This window comes from Myxocyprinus asiaticus, chromosome 8, assembly GCF_019703515.2.
Source record: "Myxocyprinus asiaticus isolate MX2 ecotype Aquarium Trade chromosome 8, UBuf_Myxa_2, whole genome shotgun sequence".
NCBI classification, from domain to species: domain Eukaryota; kingdom Metazoa; phylum Chordata; class Actinopteri; order Cypriniformes; family Catostomidae; genus Myxocyprinus; species Myxocyprinus asiaticus.
In genome coordinates this window covers 17,872,596-17,889,468 of record NC_059351.1, presented here as the reverse complement: position 1 = coordinate 17,889,468, position 16,873 = coordinate 17,872,596, and the positions used below count along the sequence as shown (strand labels likewise).

Here is a 16,873-nt window from a genome sequence, read left to right as displayed (position 1 = left end):
TGCGCCATTTGGGACAGGGCCTTACATGTGCCCATCAAACAACACTTCCAGCTTCGGCCACTGGGGGCAGGGATTTGAATTTTGGTAAGCACGGGCCGATTTCAACAGCAAAACTTTCGACCTACTGTCACCGAATTCTCAGTGTGTTCAGTTTGCAATTCCATGGTACTAATCCCTGTCAAGTGCTATTGTTTTTCATCAAATATTTGCTGAGTGTGCACAAGGAACAACAAGAGGAAAAACCAGGTATGACAAAGTGCAAATGAGGTAAAGCTACTATGTTGACAGCCAGTTTGTGAAGGCCTGAAGTGATCTGACAACAGAACCAAAGGCAGATGGTCATGCTGCTTATAGGTCAGTATATGTCAATATAAAACACTGAGTGCTAAACATGACTTTATTTTTATAGGCTAACTGCCAATCATTGAACTTGTCATTTACAGGTCACACTAAGATTGTGCCCAGCTAACCAAAATGTAGTCATATTTTATATGGAAGGAAATAAAAAAATAAAAATCCACAAAGCTGTAAAAATATTATTTTTATTAAAATCATTTTATGTCATTTTTATGGATTCATGTATCTTCATCTTCCTGCAATATTCTGGCTGCAGTGTCTCTCTCCTGTTATGCAAATTATATATATATAATTGTCACGAGACAGACAGGGGATGATAATGCCATGGTCCCATCAGACAGAAACCCAACCTGACAAGTTGACAGGACCGTGGCATTATCGTCCCGTCTATCTTGTGTTTTGTGTTTGTTCTTTGTGTGAGTGCACGGGTCCGGTTATTAGTGACCACCATGCGCGAGTTACTGCCGTGCACTCTCTGGTGTTGTCACGGTCCTGTCACATTGTCAGGTTGGGTTTTGTCTGATGAGGACCGTGGCATCATCATTCCCTGTTTGTTTTGTTCCAAGCATGTTGATTTTTTTGCCCTCATGTGTTTCAGGTGCTGCTGGCATGCAGAATCAGCGTTTCCATGGGAACCATGATTGTTTCCATGGGAACGCTGATCTTGCCAACTTTCAGCTGCGAGCGGCGCCTGACCCTTGTTTTTCATGCATATATTAATCCCCTCGTGTGTCATGTCCTTGGCTGGATTGTTTAATGTTGACTGTAGTTTGTTGCAGTTTGTAATGTGTTTACATTATAGATAGCAGTTTTATGTTGAGGACTAACCTCACTCTATCTGCCTAGTTGGTCCTGTCTCTTGTATCTGTTGGTTGCCCACTTGTCGGGAGAGTGGATGCTTTCCAGTGTGCTGCATGTCAGCTGGTCTTACATGAAAGATTCCACAACTAAATTGCTGTTAATAAATTATTATTATTATTATAATTATTATTATGTTAATAAATTCTTTGAACTGTTCCTCTGCTCTTGGGTCTGTTGTTCTCACTATCGCTCGTTACATATAATATATATTAACCTATAATATATATTAACCAGGTTGCAACAAACAGAAACCTTCTACCATGTATTTTGTGGCATGGATTCATGCACTAACCATTCTAACACAAGTCCCAAGTGTCATCCTCATTCCTCTGTTATAGTCACATCCGACCATACTGACCTGTGTCCATGGAAAACACCAAATCTACTGGAATTCCCAATTGTCCTGAAGATTTGAAAAGATCAGTCATTTTGATCATGCATTTACAACCACTATAACAAACTATTATTACAGTATTATTATTACTAACAATATCCCAAAAAAAAACAAAAAAAAACTTTAAATGTGCATTTTAAAATAAATCATATTTAAAAGAAGTGATAGGTCTAAAACCCAATTATAACACATCATTATTTTGGAGATTTTTGGCAAAATATGCATATTATGTTCCAATATCTCATGGTATTATGCTGTAATGGAATGGAGACCCATTTTCTGTTAAATAAATTACAAAGACAAATGCTGTTGTTTTTGTATACCATGCATTGATGAATCATGCACAATAACACCCGGAATGTGTAATAACAATTGTACATTTTACTAATGTGCTGTAACATTAAACCATTTGATTGTGATTTGAACTGTTAATCTTGCCTATATTAAGTACACCCAATGAAAATACTTCCTCTGCAGACTCATTATTATTCCAGGCCTTTAAAACGGTGACTATTCCATTGGTTGTTGATATGGCTGTGGCTCTGTTGGTCTTGAATGAAATTATGGCACTGTGTTTATGTAGTAAACCCATAAAATCAGACTCCAGCCATTTCTTAATAAGACAGAACATGAGTTTAATTACACTAGTGACCAATAACACATCCAGTATATATGGAATGTGTCTCTAAAGATGACTATCCAGTTTAACTACATTACACTTGAGTCTATGACAACTTACTGATAAAATCATAACCCTTATAATGACTCATAAAGCTTAAATGGAATTTCATGAAAGAGCATAGTATGGCTGCCCTGAATCATGCACCACAATGATCATAAATCATATCCATGACCGGCTGAGAAAAGCCATCTGGGCCCAAAATAGCACCATCATATTTAAAAACCTTTGCCAACTGTAGATCAACATGGTAACTGCCACTGACATTGACCCACACAATGACGCTAGTGATGTCTGTGAATTTTAAAAAAGTGAAAGATTTGGACATAGACAACAAAGGACAAAAAAGTTAAATGCATGATGAAAAAATGGATTTGATCATGAAAATTCAATGGGTCAGTTATAGAATTTAATAATTGTTAAGAATTATTGTTATCAGTGTTGGGTTTATTCTGAATACAAAGTAATCAGTTACTGTAATCTAATTACTTTTTAATTAAAGTAAAGTAACACATTGCATTTTAAATTCTTGTAAACAAAGTTATTGCCTTTTAATACTTTTTACGTACCCCAAATCAATACGAAGAAATTTTTTAATTCTATTTTTCAATCAAGCAAATGAAGCCTATCTTTAGGACCATTAAGATTTTTTGCATCATTTTCAGGACACTGAAGCACATTTCACTTCCTCCAATTCTCATTTGACTTTTAATATTCTCATTGTTTTAAATCTTTATTTTTATTACCATGACAGTAATGTTTTTCACTGTATTACAGTAAACAAATGCTGTTGTACAATGAAATTAATTGAAATCAAATGAGATTAAAGGAATATTCCTTAAAAGAAGTTAAGCTCAATCGACATTTCAATTGCATTTGTAGCATAATGTTGATTTCCACAAAAATTCATTTTGATTTGTCCCTCATTTATATATATATATACAGGTGCATCTCAATAAATTAGAATGTCGTGGAAAAGTTAATTTATTCAGTAATTCAACTCAAATTGTGAAACTCGTGTATTAAATAAATTCAATGCACACAGACTGAAGTAGTTTAAGTCTTTGGTTCTTTTAATTGTGATGATTTTGGCTCACAGTTAACAAAAACCCACCAATTCACTATCTCAAAAAATTAGAATACATCATAAGACCAATAAAAAAAAACCTTCTGGAAAGTATGTTCATTTACTGTATATGTACTCAATACTTGGTAGGGGCTCCTTTTGCTTTAATTACTGCCTCAATTCGGCGTGGCATGGAGGTGATCAGTTTGTGGCACTGCTGAGGTGGTATGGAAGCCCAGGTTTCTTTGACAGTGGCCTTCAGCTCATCTGCATTTTTTGGTCTCTTGTTTCTCATTTTCCTCTTGACAATACCCCATAGATTCTCTATGGGGTTCAGGTCTGGTGAGTTTGCTGGCCAGTCAAGCACACCAACACCATGGTCATTTAACCAACTTTTGGTGCTTTTGGCAGTGTGGGCAGGTGCCAAATCCTGCTGGAAATGAAATCAGCATCTTTAAAAAGCTGGTCATCAGAAGGAAGCATGAAGTGCTCCAAAATTTCTTGGTAAACGGGTGCAGTGACTTTGGTTTTCAAAAAACACAATGGACCAACACCAGCAGATGACATTGCAACCCAAATCATCACAGACTGTGGAAACTTAACACTGGACTTCAAGCAACTTGGGCTATGAGCTTCTCCACCCTTCCTCCAGACTCTAGGACCTTGGTTTCCAAATGAAATACAAAACTTGCTCTCATCTGAAAACAGGACTTTGGAACACTGGGCAACAGTCCAGTTCTTCTTCTCCTTAGCCCAGGTAAGACGCCTCTGACGTTGTCTGTGGTTCAGGAGTGGCTTAACAAGAGGAATAAGACAACTGTAGCCAAATTCCTTGACATGTCTGTGTGTGGTGGCTCTTGATGCCTTGACCCCAGCCTCAGTCCATTCCTTGTGAAGTTCACCCAAATTCTTGAATCGATTTTGCTGGACAATCAATAAGGCTGCGGTTCTCTCGGTTGGTTGTGCATCTTTTTCTTCCACACTTTTTCCTTCCACTCAACTTTCTGTTAACATGCTTGGATACAGCACTCTGTGAACAGCCAGCTTCTTTGGCAATGAATGTTTGTGGCTTACCCTCCTTGTGAAGGGTGTCAATGATTGTCTTCTGGACAACTGTCAGATCAGCAGTCTTCCCCATGATTGTGTAGCCTAGTGAACCAAACTGAGAGACCATTTTGAAGGCTCAGGAAACCTTTGCAGGTGTTTTGAGTTGATTAGCTGATTGGCATGTCAAAATATTCTAATTTTTTGAGATAGTGAATTGGTGGGTTTTTGTTAAATGTGAGCCAAAATCATCACAATTAAAAGAACCAAAGACTTAAACTATTTCAGTCTGTGTGCATTGAATTTATTTAATACACGAGTTTCACAATTTGAGTTGAATTACTGAAATAAATGAACTTTTCCACAACATTCTAATTTATTGAGATGCACCTGTATATACACACTACCGGTCAAAAGTTTTTAAACACTTGACTGAAATGTTTCTCATGATCTTAAAAATCTTTTGATCTGAAGGCGGATGCTTAAATGTTTGAAATGAGTTTTGTAGATACAAATATAATTGTGCCACCATATTAATTTATTTAATTATAAAACTAAAATTAATCCCAGGGTGATACCTCAAGAAGTTGGTTGAGGGTCACGTGACACCATGCAAGAAGCAGACGTGTGAGCGACGAGCTCTGCGCACTTTGCTAAATTTTTAATTATTTTCATGTTATAATCTGGTGAAATTTGATACACCCAGTTACACATTTGCTCTTTGAGGCAAAACATGGCAAAGAAGTCAAAATCCTCAGGCTCTGGAAACATTAAAAGACACTTACGTGTTCAGGATGAAAGCCCAGACAGGCCTACAGACCGGGGACTCGATTTGGATGGCGTGGCGGGAGAGGTGATCCAGCATCAGTTGTCCAACATGTCAGTGATGTTGACGAAGTTTCTTGCTGACTTGGAGGATCTCGCTGTAATACGTCGATCGATTACGGCGATGGAATTAAATTCTCTGAGTTAGTTACAAGAGTGACTGATGTTGAGAGACGAATCGATTGTCTGGAATCTTCGGAGAGGGAATTAACCGCTGATCCGCCCGCGACCAAAGTTGATTTGGAACATCTCCTTGAAAAGCTTGAGGATCTTGGGAATAGAAGCTGCAGGAATAACGTTCGAATTATTGGGGTTCCTGAGCGTGAGGAGGACAGAGATATGGTGAAATTCCTAGACGAGCTTTTCCCGAGTCTGCTCAACATAACAGGTCACAAGCTGGAAATTGAGCGAGCTCACAGAGTCCCAGCTCACAGATTTGCTGAGGGAGATAGGCCCGATCGATTCTGGCCAGATTTCTGAGATCATCCGATAAAGATCTTGTGTTGCGCCAGGCGAGGAGCAAAGGGAAGCTTTCTTGGAAGAACCATATTGTTTTCTTGTTCCCGGACTTTGCGAATTTGACGAGAGAAACGCGATCGGTTCGAGGAATGTAAGAAACTCTTACATCAGCGAAAGATCACTTTTGCTCTGATGTTTCCGGCCAAACTGAGAATAGAAACGAAGGACGGTCGCAAAGTATTTACATGTCCCAATCAGGCAATGTCTTTTATTGAATCAATGGGTGAGTAAACCATTGGGTGTTTCTCATGTGAGTGGGTTGACTCGCTGTACTTACTCTGGCTTTTGAGGAAGCTGGGCATCATTTTGGTTTCTTTTTTCTTTTTGCATTGGCTCCGCCGAGCAGCTGGAGTTTGTTTTGTGAATAACACTTTTCCTTAAAGAAACTTTTGCATTGATGAAAGATTACTTTTGCATTGAAGTTCCCGGCCAGTTTGAGAGTGGACACTATGGATGACCGCAAAATATCTACATGCTCATACAAAGGATGTCTTTTATAAAGTTGACAGATTGTGTAAGTCATGGTATATACTTTTATGCAGACTCCGAGTGAATTGACTCGACCATCCGGGGAACCGGGATGCTGGTTTTGTTTCTTTTTGTATTAGTTCCGCCTAGCGGCTGGAGCTTGTTCTATTGAATAACACTCCTTTGGAACAGCTGTGGGTTAATCTGTTCATTCTTCATGCTTATTCCTCCTGATGGCTGGAGTTTGTTTTGTTGAGTATTTTTATGGGAAATTTGAATGATTACGTCATCCGCTGAACTCATAACAGTCAGCTCACTGAACATTTGTTTGTCTGTCCGAGGAATCTGAAAGGTTTTATATCAGCTGGAATTTGTTTTGTGGAAGATCACACCTTTGAAACAGTTCTGTGAATGAATCTACATGTTCTTTGTGTTCATTCTCCTGTTGGCTGGGGTTTATTTGACAAAGTATTTTCTGTTATGTAATTTTGCCTCACAAATTTGTGAGGCAAAATTGAGCACTATGATGGCAAAGTTGTCGTGGGGGCTTGTGGGCGTTCATGGACCTTTTGAGTTTAGAGGGATTGTCGCCGGTTGGCGCTTTCGTGCGCGGGGTTAATGCACACATTTGTCTTTTTTCTGTTTGTTTTGTTCGGGGGAAGTTCGGGGTTTGATTGTTTCACTAATGGGGAATGTGGTCTGTATAATTTTTTTTGACACACAATTTATTTTTTCTACTATATCAAAAGGTCATATGTTAATATGAGTGTACTATCTCTCTCCACATGGAATGTAAATGGGTTGGGTTGGAGACTTTAATCTTTTGATGGACTCAGTCCTTGATTACAGTGAAGCAAAAGTGTGTAAACCCACTAGAGCAACATTGATGCTTCACAGGATATGTAAAAATCTTGGTCTTACGGATATTTGGAGACTTTTGAACCCATCTGGTAGGGACATTTTTTTCATCAGTCCATAAGATTTATTCTAGAATAGATTTTTTTTTTATATCCAAATCTCTCATTTCATCTGTTGTTGATTGCTCAATTGGAAATATCTTAGTCTCAGATCATGCCCTGGTGAGTTTAGAGGTGTTGCCATATACAGAGAAAAAGAAATCATATAGTTAGTGCCTCAATGTGTCCCTTTTGCAAAATCCTGATTTCCAACAAATGTTAAAGACCGAAATCAATGTTTATATGGAGACCAACTGGTCCTCAGTATCCTCTGTGGATGTGGCTTGGGAGGCACTTAAGGCGGTTCTTAGGGGTTGGATCATACAGTATGCCTCATTCACCAAAAAATCCAAAGCACGAGAACTTGTGGAGTTAGAAGGAAATATAAAAAATGCAGAGGCAGAGCTGAAGCGCCATTTGTCATCTGATGGCCTCAGAGAATTGACCCGATTGAAATACAGATATAATACTATTTTGTTGCGGAAAGTGGAGTTTTGTCTATTCAAGGCAAGACAGTCATACTTTGAGTCAGGGGACAAAGCAGGTAAACTTTTGGCTAGATATATAAAGCAGAGAGAGTCTTTTTCTACCATTCCCCCAGTGAAATCTGCTGGTGGTGAAATATTTACCTCGTCCATTGATATTAATAATGCTTTTGAAGAATTCTACTTTGATCTCTATAGTTCCACGTCTTCATCTACTGATGAAGATATTAGAAACTTTGTGGAACCATTAGATCTCCCTAAACTGACAACTGAGCAAAAAAAATTCTCTTGATTCTGAGATAACCTTGGAGGAGCTTGGCAAGGTTATTAAGGCCTTACCTACAGGCAAGGCTCCGGGGCCTGATGGCTTTGCTGCTGAGTTTTTCAAATCTTATGCTACAGAACTGGCTCCACTTTTGCTAGATGTTTATACTGAATCATTAAAGAATGGAAAGCTCCCATCAACCATGACACAAGCCCGGATCAGCCTGATTCTTAAAAAGGACAAAGATCCAAGCGAGTGTAAAAGTTACCGTCCAATTTCACTGATCCAGTTAGATATAAAAATGTTGTCAAAAATTCTGGCTAATCGATTAAGTAAAGTTATGACATCTCTTATACATATAGATCAGGTGGGGTTTATTCAAGGCCGTAGCTCTTCTGATAACATTAGGCGTCTCATCAATATCATGTGGTCAGTAGCGAATGAACAATCTCCGGTCGCTGCCATCTCACTTGATGCCGAAAAGGCGTTTGATATGGTAGAATGGGATTATCTTTTTAAGATTTTGGAAATGTATGGGTTTGGGAGTACTTTTATTGGTTGGATTAAGCTACTTTATAGACACCCTGTAGCGGCAGTACAAACAAATGGATTAATTTCAGATTATTTTACTCTGGATAGGGGCACCCGGCAGGATTGCCCTCTTTCTCCATTATTGTTCTGTCTTGCCCTGGAACCATTAGCAGCCACGATAAGAAAGGAAGATGATTTTCTATGGGTGGTGGCAGGAGGTATGGTGCATAAGTTTTTGCTTTACGCAGATGATATTTTATTATTCGTCTTCGACCCCACTGGATCTATGCCTTGCCTCCACAGAATTATTAATTCCTTTTCCAAGTTCTCAGGATACAAAGTCAATTGGTCTAAATCCGAAGCTTTGGCTTTGACAGCGTACTGCCCAGTAACGGCTTTTCAGCTGGGTGCCTTCCAGTGGCCCAAACAGGGAATTAAGTATTTGGGAATTTTATTCCCAGCAAATTTGTCTGATTTAGTTAGAGTTAATTTTGACCCCTTAATAAAAAGTTTTTCGAATGATGTGGACAGGTGTGCTTCATTACATTTATCGATGATTGGGAAGGTTAATGTTATTAAAATGAATTGTATTCCAAAATTCATCTACCTACTACAGTCTTTCCCTATAGATTTCCCCCTCTCTTATTTTAAGCAATTTGATAGTATAGCGAAGTCCTTCATTTGGAATGGAAAGCGTCCCAGGTTACATTGCAACAAGTTACATAGGCTGATTGACAAAGGTGGGCTAGACCTACCCAAGATTTTGTTTTATTATTATGCGTTCAATCTCAGACATTTAGCTCATTGGTCACTTCCACATGAGAGAGCCCCTCCCTGGTTTGGAATTGAACAGAAAATTATTGCTCCTATTTTACTATTATAAAACCTTTCTATTAAACTAACTGGAGAAGTTAAGTCGCACCCCATTATCTTGCATCTGCACGCGCTATGGACAAAAGTGTCCAGAGTGTTTAATTCAGACATTTATTTAAATGTTGCCTCAAGCATATGGCTAAACCCAAAGTTGTGTATTGGTGAGTCCCCTTTCTGTTGGTCGGAGTGGATTGAGAGGGGTGTTAATACACTCGGTGACCTATATGAGAGTGGTGGGTTGAGATCGTTTGAAAATTTGGTCCAACATTTCAGGATTCTTAGATCTCAGTTCTTCAGGTACTTACAGCTGCACCACCTGCTTTGTACTATTTTTGGGAGCAGCATACAACCCCCTAAAAGGGCAGATATATTGGACCCCCTCTAGATTGTATAGACTTGGTCTTAAAGACACACCCACCTGCACGATGCCAATCAGAAGACGGGGATACAACCCATGTTTTTTGGGGATGTGTTAAAATACAGGAATTTTGGTTAAAGATTCAGGGATTTATGTGTGATGTGTTGGACACAAGGTTTTCATTTTGCCGGGGAAGTTATAAATTTTGGGGATAGCCACTTGAGAGGTTGGGTTCTGGCCAGAGTTATGGTGGCCAGGCGAATGATACTCAGGGGATGGAAGACGGCTGGGGCACCCTCGCTTCGGGAGTGGTGCGGGGAGATGAGCGAGGTTGTGGCATTTGAGGAGGCAATCTTCAGAAGGTTAGGAAAGTGGGATTTGTTTAATAGGAAGTGGGGTGGATATTTGGATTTTTTGGAGGGTTCTCGGGGAGGGGCAGTGGAGAGTGATTTTTGATTTTTGATTTGTAATTTTTAGTTTGATGTGTATGTGCACTCTTGCTTTTTGAAAGTATTTTTTTTTTAGTTTGTTTCTAATTTTTTGTTATAATTGTAAGAGACCACTGTAATGCGTGTTTGTGTCGGGTGGGGGGGATGTTGGGGGGTAAGGGTTTAATTTATAGATCTGATTCCGTATTTTATGTTGTGTCTATTGGTTTTTATGAATGGAATCAATAAAAATGTTAATAACAAAAAGAAGTTGGTTGAGGAAATGTCAAAAGTACATGTCTGCAAATTCTAGGCCAAGGGTGACTACTTTGAAGATGCTAAAATATAACACAGTTTTGATTTATTTTGGATTTTGTGTGTTATGTGTTATTTTAGCTATAAAGTTAGGCCATAAACTCTAAAATGACTATAAAAAAGATTATTTAAACAACTTTATAGCTAAAATAACACATGAGTTTTAACAGAAGAATTCATGTACAGTAAGTGCTTTTATAAAATAATAATCTTCACATTTCTGCCTTTAAACCCTCCAGAAATTTAACCCATTCACTTCCATTGTAAGTGCCTCACTGTAACCCAGATTTTTGCTTTTTTTTTTTTAAAGAACAGGATGGACAAATCGAATTGTTCTTTCGTTGTTGTGGTAATTAACATAATGCAGAATATCATATTGACCGTCTTTTTCACAGTGCGGAAATGATAATTAGGGGCTTAAATGTGCATAACTGTGATGGAAATATCACAATGTAAAAAATCTTTAAAAATAGGCCTCATTTTCTATTTGGAGTGAAATAGGACCAGGACATGTTCTTGTCAGGTTTCGTGAGAATAACCCAGCTACTGGTATTGAGCAAGGCCATACTATTTTGGATTGGGGTAATAGTTTAAGAACTGGACATTAAAAAACACATTTGTTGAGCATCAGTATGAATATTGGGGTGAACACATTTCCCTGTGTTGGTCCCTCAATGTTTATAGTGGCTACGGCCCTAGTACTTCGGGCCTGTGGTTGGAAAATAAGATTTGTTGAAAGATCATAGTAACATTTTCAAATGAATTGATAAAGTAAATATTTTGCTGAAATTTTCTTAAACAAATGGCACTGTTTCCTGAGAATGGCCCACAATTAAAGTTTTCCAAGTTACTCAAAAAGTCTTGATGTCGACCTGCTGATCCAGATGTGCAGAGGTCTGAAAGAGTTCCATTGGTTAACCTCCTCCTGCACACACAGCTCTTTGGTCTGCAGATTCTCTTCTGCAATTTTTAGCATCAGATCAGTGGTCATATCTGACCTTATGCCATAGTAACCCTGCAGGAAGAAACAAAAGGATATGATCTTCACATCTAGATTGAGTCTGATATGATTAAACATATAATGCATACCTCGGGTCTTTAGTGACCCAGGACCTCATTCCACCCCCTGTATCTCATCCATTTTGTTTTTGTACAATAAATTCTCCTACCTGCCCAGTAGGTGGCAATATGCACGAAGAATGTGAATCACCAAAAAAAAAAAAAAAAAACAAAACACAAGAAGAAAGTGAAAATGGAGATTTATAGTAAAAAAAATTACTTAAATGTTGATCTGTTTCTCACCCACACTTATATTGCTTCAGAAGTCAGACGGGTTTTCTTCTCTCTCCTTTACATATCTCATTATTCAATGCAAACCTGAGCATCCTAAAGGAAATCATTGAAGCCTCTGTGCAGCATGCATTTCCCACCATGATCAGTCAACTCCCTCCAAACTATAGGAGAACTTGAATGCTTCCAACATGCTTTACAGCATGCAAATTATCAAATAGTTCTCAAAGCAACAATTGCAGGACAGGTTTACCTTCCGGTCATTGGGTTGCACACAGATCTTATGAATGTGAAAATCAGGCAGGTTTCTTTGCAGTATATCAGAAAGAAGCTCAGCCTTTGCATAATAAGGACAGTAAGCTTTGCCTGAACAGATGAAAGCACAAAATATAATTAAAAATTGAATAATTCATGCTTTTATTAGTGTTATTTTTGACAGTTTGCTTCTTTAGCCACAAGACCAAACAACCTGCAAGAACAAACTTTGCCATGGTTATGTCCCAATCCATGAAAGCCTGGTGTTGCTAGGATGACGAAAAAAAAAAAGAAAAAAAAGAGAGATACCAGAGATACTCTATGGTTCAATTTACTGCTATAGATAAAATCTCGAACCATTGTATATTTTCTAACAGGATTCTGCTGCAGCATGTTTTGGAAGGTGTTTCATGTTTCTCAGGTTTCCTTCTCTCAGTTGCTGGTAAGATATAGAATCTGATCTTCTTTACTGTACACATGTCCAATATATTAAAATTGATTGATGAGAACATTGACTTCAAACAAAACACCATTATTGCACAAAAAACAGCATGGGTAACACTTAACAGAACTGTAAACACAACTACAACCCTTATTGATTAACAAGTATTTATGCTCCACATAAGGCCCCAGAACTTGCCTGGGCCTACATAATAAATATTTGGGTGTAAGAGCCTATGGCCACTCCCTTAAACACTCTCAGTTTAAACAACTTGAAATAATTGACATGTTCATTCAAAACACAAAAGATATGTTGATATTGTGTTAATTTTATGAGTGAATGTAAAATTAATCAAAAGAGTTAAATTTGATCATGTAGAATTTACTACGGGCCAAATTAACTTTTAACAGGTGGCAGTTGAAACTGATTATTAGAATGTTTAGATTGGAAAATACATGTATTAGCTGACTGGGCAGTACATTTTATAAATAGAGGAGTAAACATGTTTGTTTCTGTGTTGGGTTACAGAATCAAACCTACACTGGGTTTTGCATATCTTCAGAAGCAGTTACAAAAGCAGCCACATGTTTTCAGCTGAATGAAGGTTTGGACATCACAGACCATGTGATAGCAAATGAATCATGCTCATAAACAGCTTTGAAGCTTCAGTGTTGCATCACTACTATCATGAATGGTTAATGTTAAAATACAAAGTACCTTGAAGTCTTAGATTATTTGTTTTAAATGATTGTATACATGAATGCAAAACCTTCCCATAGCACCCTCCATTCACCCATAGCACTTAGTATGGTAGCTTATTGAGAGATGCGGGGGAAACATGCAAAAGGATTGCTTTTTAAAGTAATCAAATCACTTAATGGTTTTACAAAATATGCAGTTTAGTGGGACAGTTTTTCATAGTTCAGTCATGTACATATTGATTCATTATTAATCCACCTTTTAATTCAAATCACATGTACATATTTTATTTGTCTGCTTGCACAATCAGAATCTAATGCACAAATAGATAGCATGGTTCTCATGTCATGGATAACCTGGAAATATCAAGAAATTTTAAAATTTTAGGTTTGACTGGAAAAATATTGAAAATTAGTAAAATTAGTGTGTGCGTCATCTTAACTATTACACCCATGTTAATGAAAATGGTATTGTAACAGATACCGTACTTTGTAGAATTCATATACAACTGCCTAGTAATTGCCTAGGGAACTTTGCTATTGGTTCCCTCAAGAATTGGAAAGAGGTTTCTGAATAGCGAATTTTGATTGTCCTTATGAACTTGTTAGTAATCTTCCTGCAGGGGTTAAACATTTGAAAGCAAAAAAGTGCACTTTTAATGTGTTTTTAATGTACCATTTTATTGGACTGCACCATGACAAATACCTCAAGGGCAGCCATGACGGGGAGCTTTGGATAGTCAAAGCATAATCAGGGCGGCCATGATAAGAACCTATGTGTCACCCTTACAGGAATCTTTGGGGGAGTCATGACAGAAGAGTTTTGCAAGAACCTCTGGGAGTTTTGCAAGAACCATAGCAAGAACCTCTGGGAGACCATAGCAGGAGCCTCTGGGTGGCTATGACAAAAATCTTGGTGGCTGTAACAGGAACCTCAAGGGTGGCCTTGAAGAAACCTCTGGGGCAGCCTTGATAAGAAACTATGGGTTAGCTTTACAGGAAGCTCAAGGGCAGCCATGACAGGGAGCTTTGGGTGGCCATAGCAGGAACCTCTGGGGTGGTCTTGAAAAAACCTCTGGGGTGGCTATGATAAGAAATTATGCCAAGCCTTACAGGAACTTTTGGGGCAGTCATAACAAAGTGTCTTGGCAGCCATAGCAACAACCTCAGTGTGGCCGCAGCAGGAGCTTCTGGGTGCTGTGACAGGAACCTTATTGGCCACCATGACAGGGAGATTTGAGTGGCCATGACAGGGAGCTTTGGAGCAGCTATGAGAGAAACCTCTCTGTTAACCATAACAGGAACCTTTTGGAGGTAGTGACAGTGTCCTCTTGGGCAGCCATGACATGTAACTTTGGTGCAGCTATGGGAGGAACCTCTGTGGTGGCCATGCCAGGAAACCCTAGGAGGCAGTGACAGTATCCTCTGGGGCACTCATGACAGGAAACTTTGGTGAAGCTGTAGCAGAAGCCTTTGAGAAAGCTGTGAAAGTAACCTTTAAAATGGAGATCTGGGACCAGTGTTGTCATGAAAGAGGACCCTGGGACTGAGGCAGTTAAGACAGACACATGGAGAGCGCAGGGGAACTCGGGGACTGAAGCAGTCACAATTGGGAGCTCAGGGAACTGGGCGGCCATGACAAGGGAGCTCTGGGACCAGGGTGGTCATCAATGGGGAGGATCCTTTTGCCATGATAGGATCCTTTTGAGTGACCATGACAGGAATGTCAAGGGCAGCCATGACAGGGAGCTTTGGGCAGCCATAACAGGAACCTCTGTGATGGCCATGAAAAAAACCTATGGGTCAGCCTTACAGGAACCGTTGGGGCAGTCATGACAGAAGCGTCATGGCAGCCTAGCAAGAACATCTGGGTGACCATAGCAGGAGCTTCTGAGTGGCTGTTAGAGAAACCTCAAGGGCAGCCATGACAGGGAGCTTTGGAAAGCCATAGCAGGAACCTCTGTGGCAACTATGACATTTACTTATGGCAGTTATGGGAGGAACCTCTGTTGTGGCCATGACCGGAACATCTGGGAGGCAGTAACAGTGTCCTCTGTAATAAGGATACTCATAAGGAACTTTGGTGCAGATATGGCAGGAAACTTTGGGGTGGCCATGATATACACCTTTGGGAGGCAGTGACAGTTTCCTTTGGGACAGCCAAGACATGAAACTTTGGTGTAGTTATGGGAGAAACCACTGGAGTGGCCTTGACAGGAACCTTCTGGGTGGCTTATTCAGTAACCTCAGGTAAAGCCATCACTGTACACTTTAGTGCAGCTATGGGAGGAACCTCTGTGGTGGCCTTGAAAGTAACCTCTGGAAGGCCGTGACAGTATCTGTCGGAGCACCCATAACAGAAAACTTTGGTGCAGCCATGGCAGGAACATTTGCCGTGGTCATGATAAAAGCCTTTGGGGCAGCTGTGGCAGGAACCTTTGCTGCGTAGATCTGGGACCAAGGCCGCCATGAATGAGGAGTTATTTAGGGCGTCTTTGACAAGGGACTCTGGGACCAAAGCGGTCATGACAAGTAGCTCAGTGAACTGGGTGGCCATGACAGAGAGATCTAGAAACAGGATGGCCATGAAGAGGAAGGATCCTTTGCCATGACAGAATCCTTTTGGGTGGCCATTCCACATTGACATCACATATCAGCAGCTAGCATGGCCTGCCTCATGATACACCATGTTAGTCCTTCATTCAGTCTGCCGCCGTGGTGCTGCATGAAGTCACAGGGTGAGGGACGCTCCAGCACCATGATATAAAATTCAACCTGCTCCTCCCAATCCAGCAGCTGAATTATATTGGCAAAGCTGGGGCCCCTGTTCGCCAGGATGGTAAGAGCCACTTCTGTGGGAAGGGATTCAGGATGATCAGGCTAGAAGAAAAACAATAATTATGATGGTTGGATGGATGTGGTTTCCCAAATAAGGATTAGTCTTGGACCAGTTGCTGTCAATGGCAGTTTGTCTTGTAAAAACCATTTGTAATATGTAATTAACATTCAAATAAGATGTTTTTAAATTGAAAACCATGACTGAGAGAACCCTGCTTATGATGCTAATGTACTTCTCATAAAACTTCCTGACCAGTTTCATAGCCACCAGATCAACAAAACAAGAAACAGAGAATTAGTTACAATTAACATGAGCATAGAGGTCATGTCATTTCAGTAATAAATCCTGAACAGATATGTAAATGTTTGTGAATTTAATTTCTGAGTTTGAATTTAAAAGTCTAAATGGGTCAAGTGGACATAGGATACACATAGAGTGAGATATCAAAAGAACGAAGATGGACGCCATGCGAAAAGCAGACGTGTGAGCGACTAGCTCTGTGCACTTTGCTGGTTTTTAATTATTTTCATGTTTAATCCAGTGAGATTACACCAAGTTACATATTTGCTCTTTGAGGTAAACATGGCAAAGAAGTCAAAATCCTCAGACTCTGGAGACATTAAAAGACACTTACGTGCTCTAGCTGAAACCTCTGATGGGTCTGCGAGCCGGGGACTCAAGTTGGAAAGCGCGACGGAAAAAGAAATTCAGCGTCAACTGTCCAACATCTTGGTGATGCTGACGAAGGTTGTTGCTAACTTGGAGAATCTCGCTGTATTACGTCGACCTATTATGGTGATGGAAACAAAATTCTTGTTGGTCACAAGAGTAGCAGATGTTGAGAAACGAATCGATTATCTGGAGTCATCGGAAAGGGAATTATCCACTAATCTGCCTGCGTCCAAAACAGACTTGGAAAACATTT

The 16,873-nt window shown here is 39.6% G+C and overlaps 1 protein-coding gene across 1 annotated transcript; it reads right to left on the bottom strand.

Moving 5' to 3' along the window:
- Positions 1 to 2,012: 2,012 nt before the first annotated feature.
- LOC127445572 (putative malate dehydrogenase 1B) lies at positions 2,013 to 12,205 on the bottom strand. The gene is made up of 6 exons (XM_051705718.1): positions 12,184 to 12,205; positions 11,946 to 12,080; positions 11,817 to 11,908; positions 11,301 to 11,439; positions 2,437 to 2,585; positions 2,013 to 2,225 (listed from the first exon to the last, which is right to left on the bottom strand). Exons 1-6 carry the CDS (start codon positions 12,203 to 12,205, stop codon positions 2,013 to 2,015), a joined length of 750 nt encoding a protein of 249 aa, XP_051561678.1.
- Between the last annotated feature and the right edge of the window lie 4,668 nt (positions 12,206 to 16,873).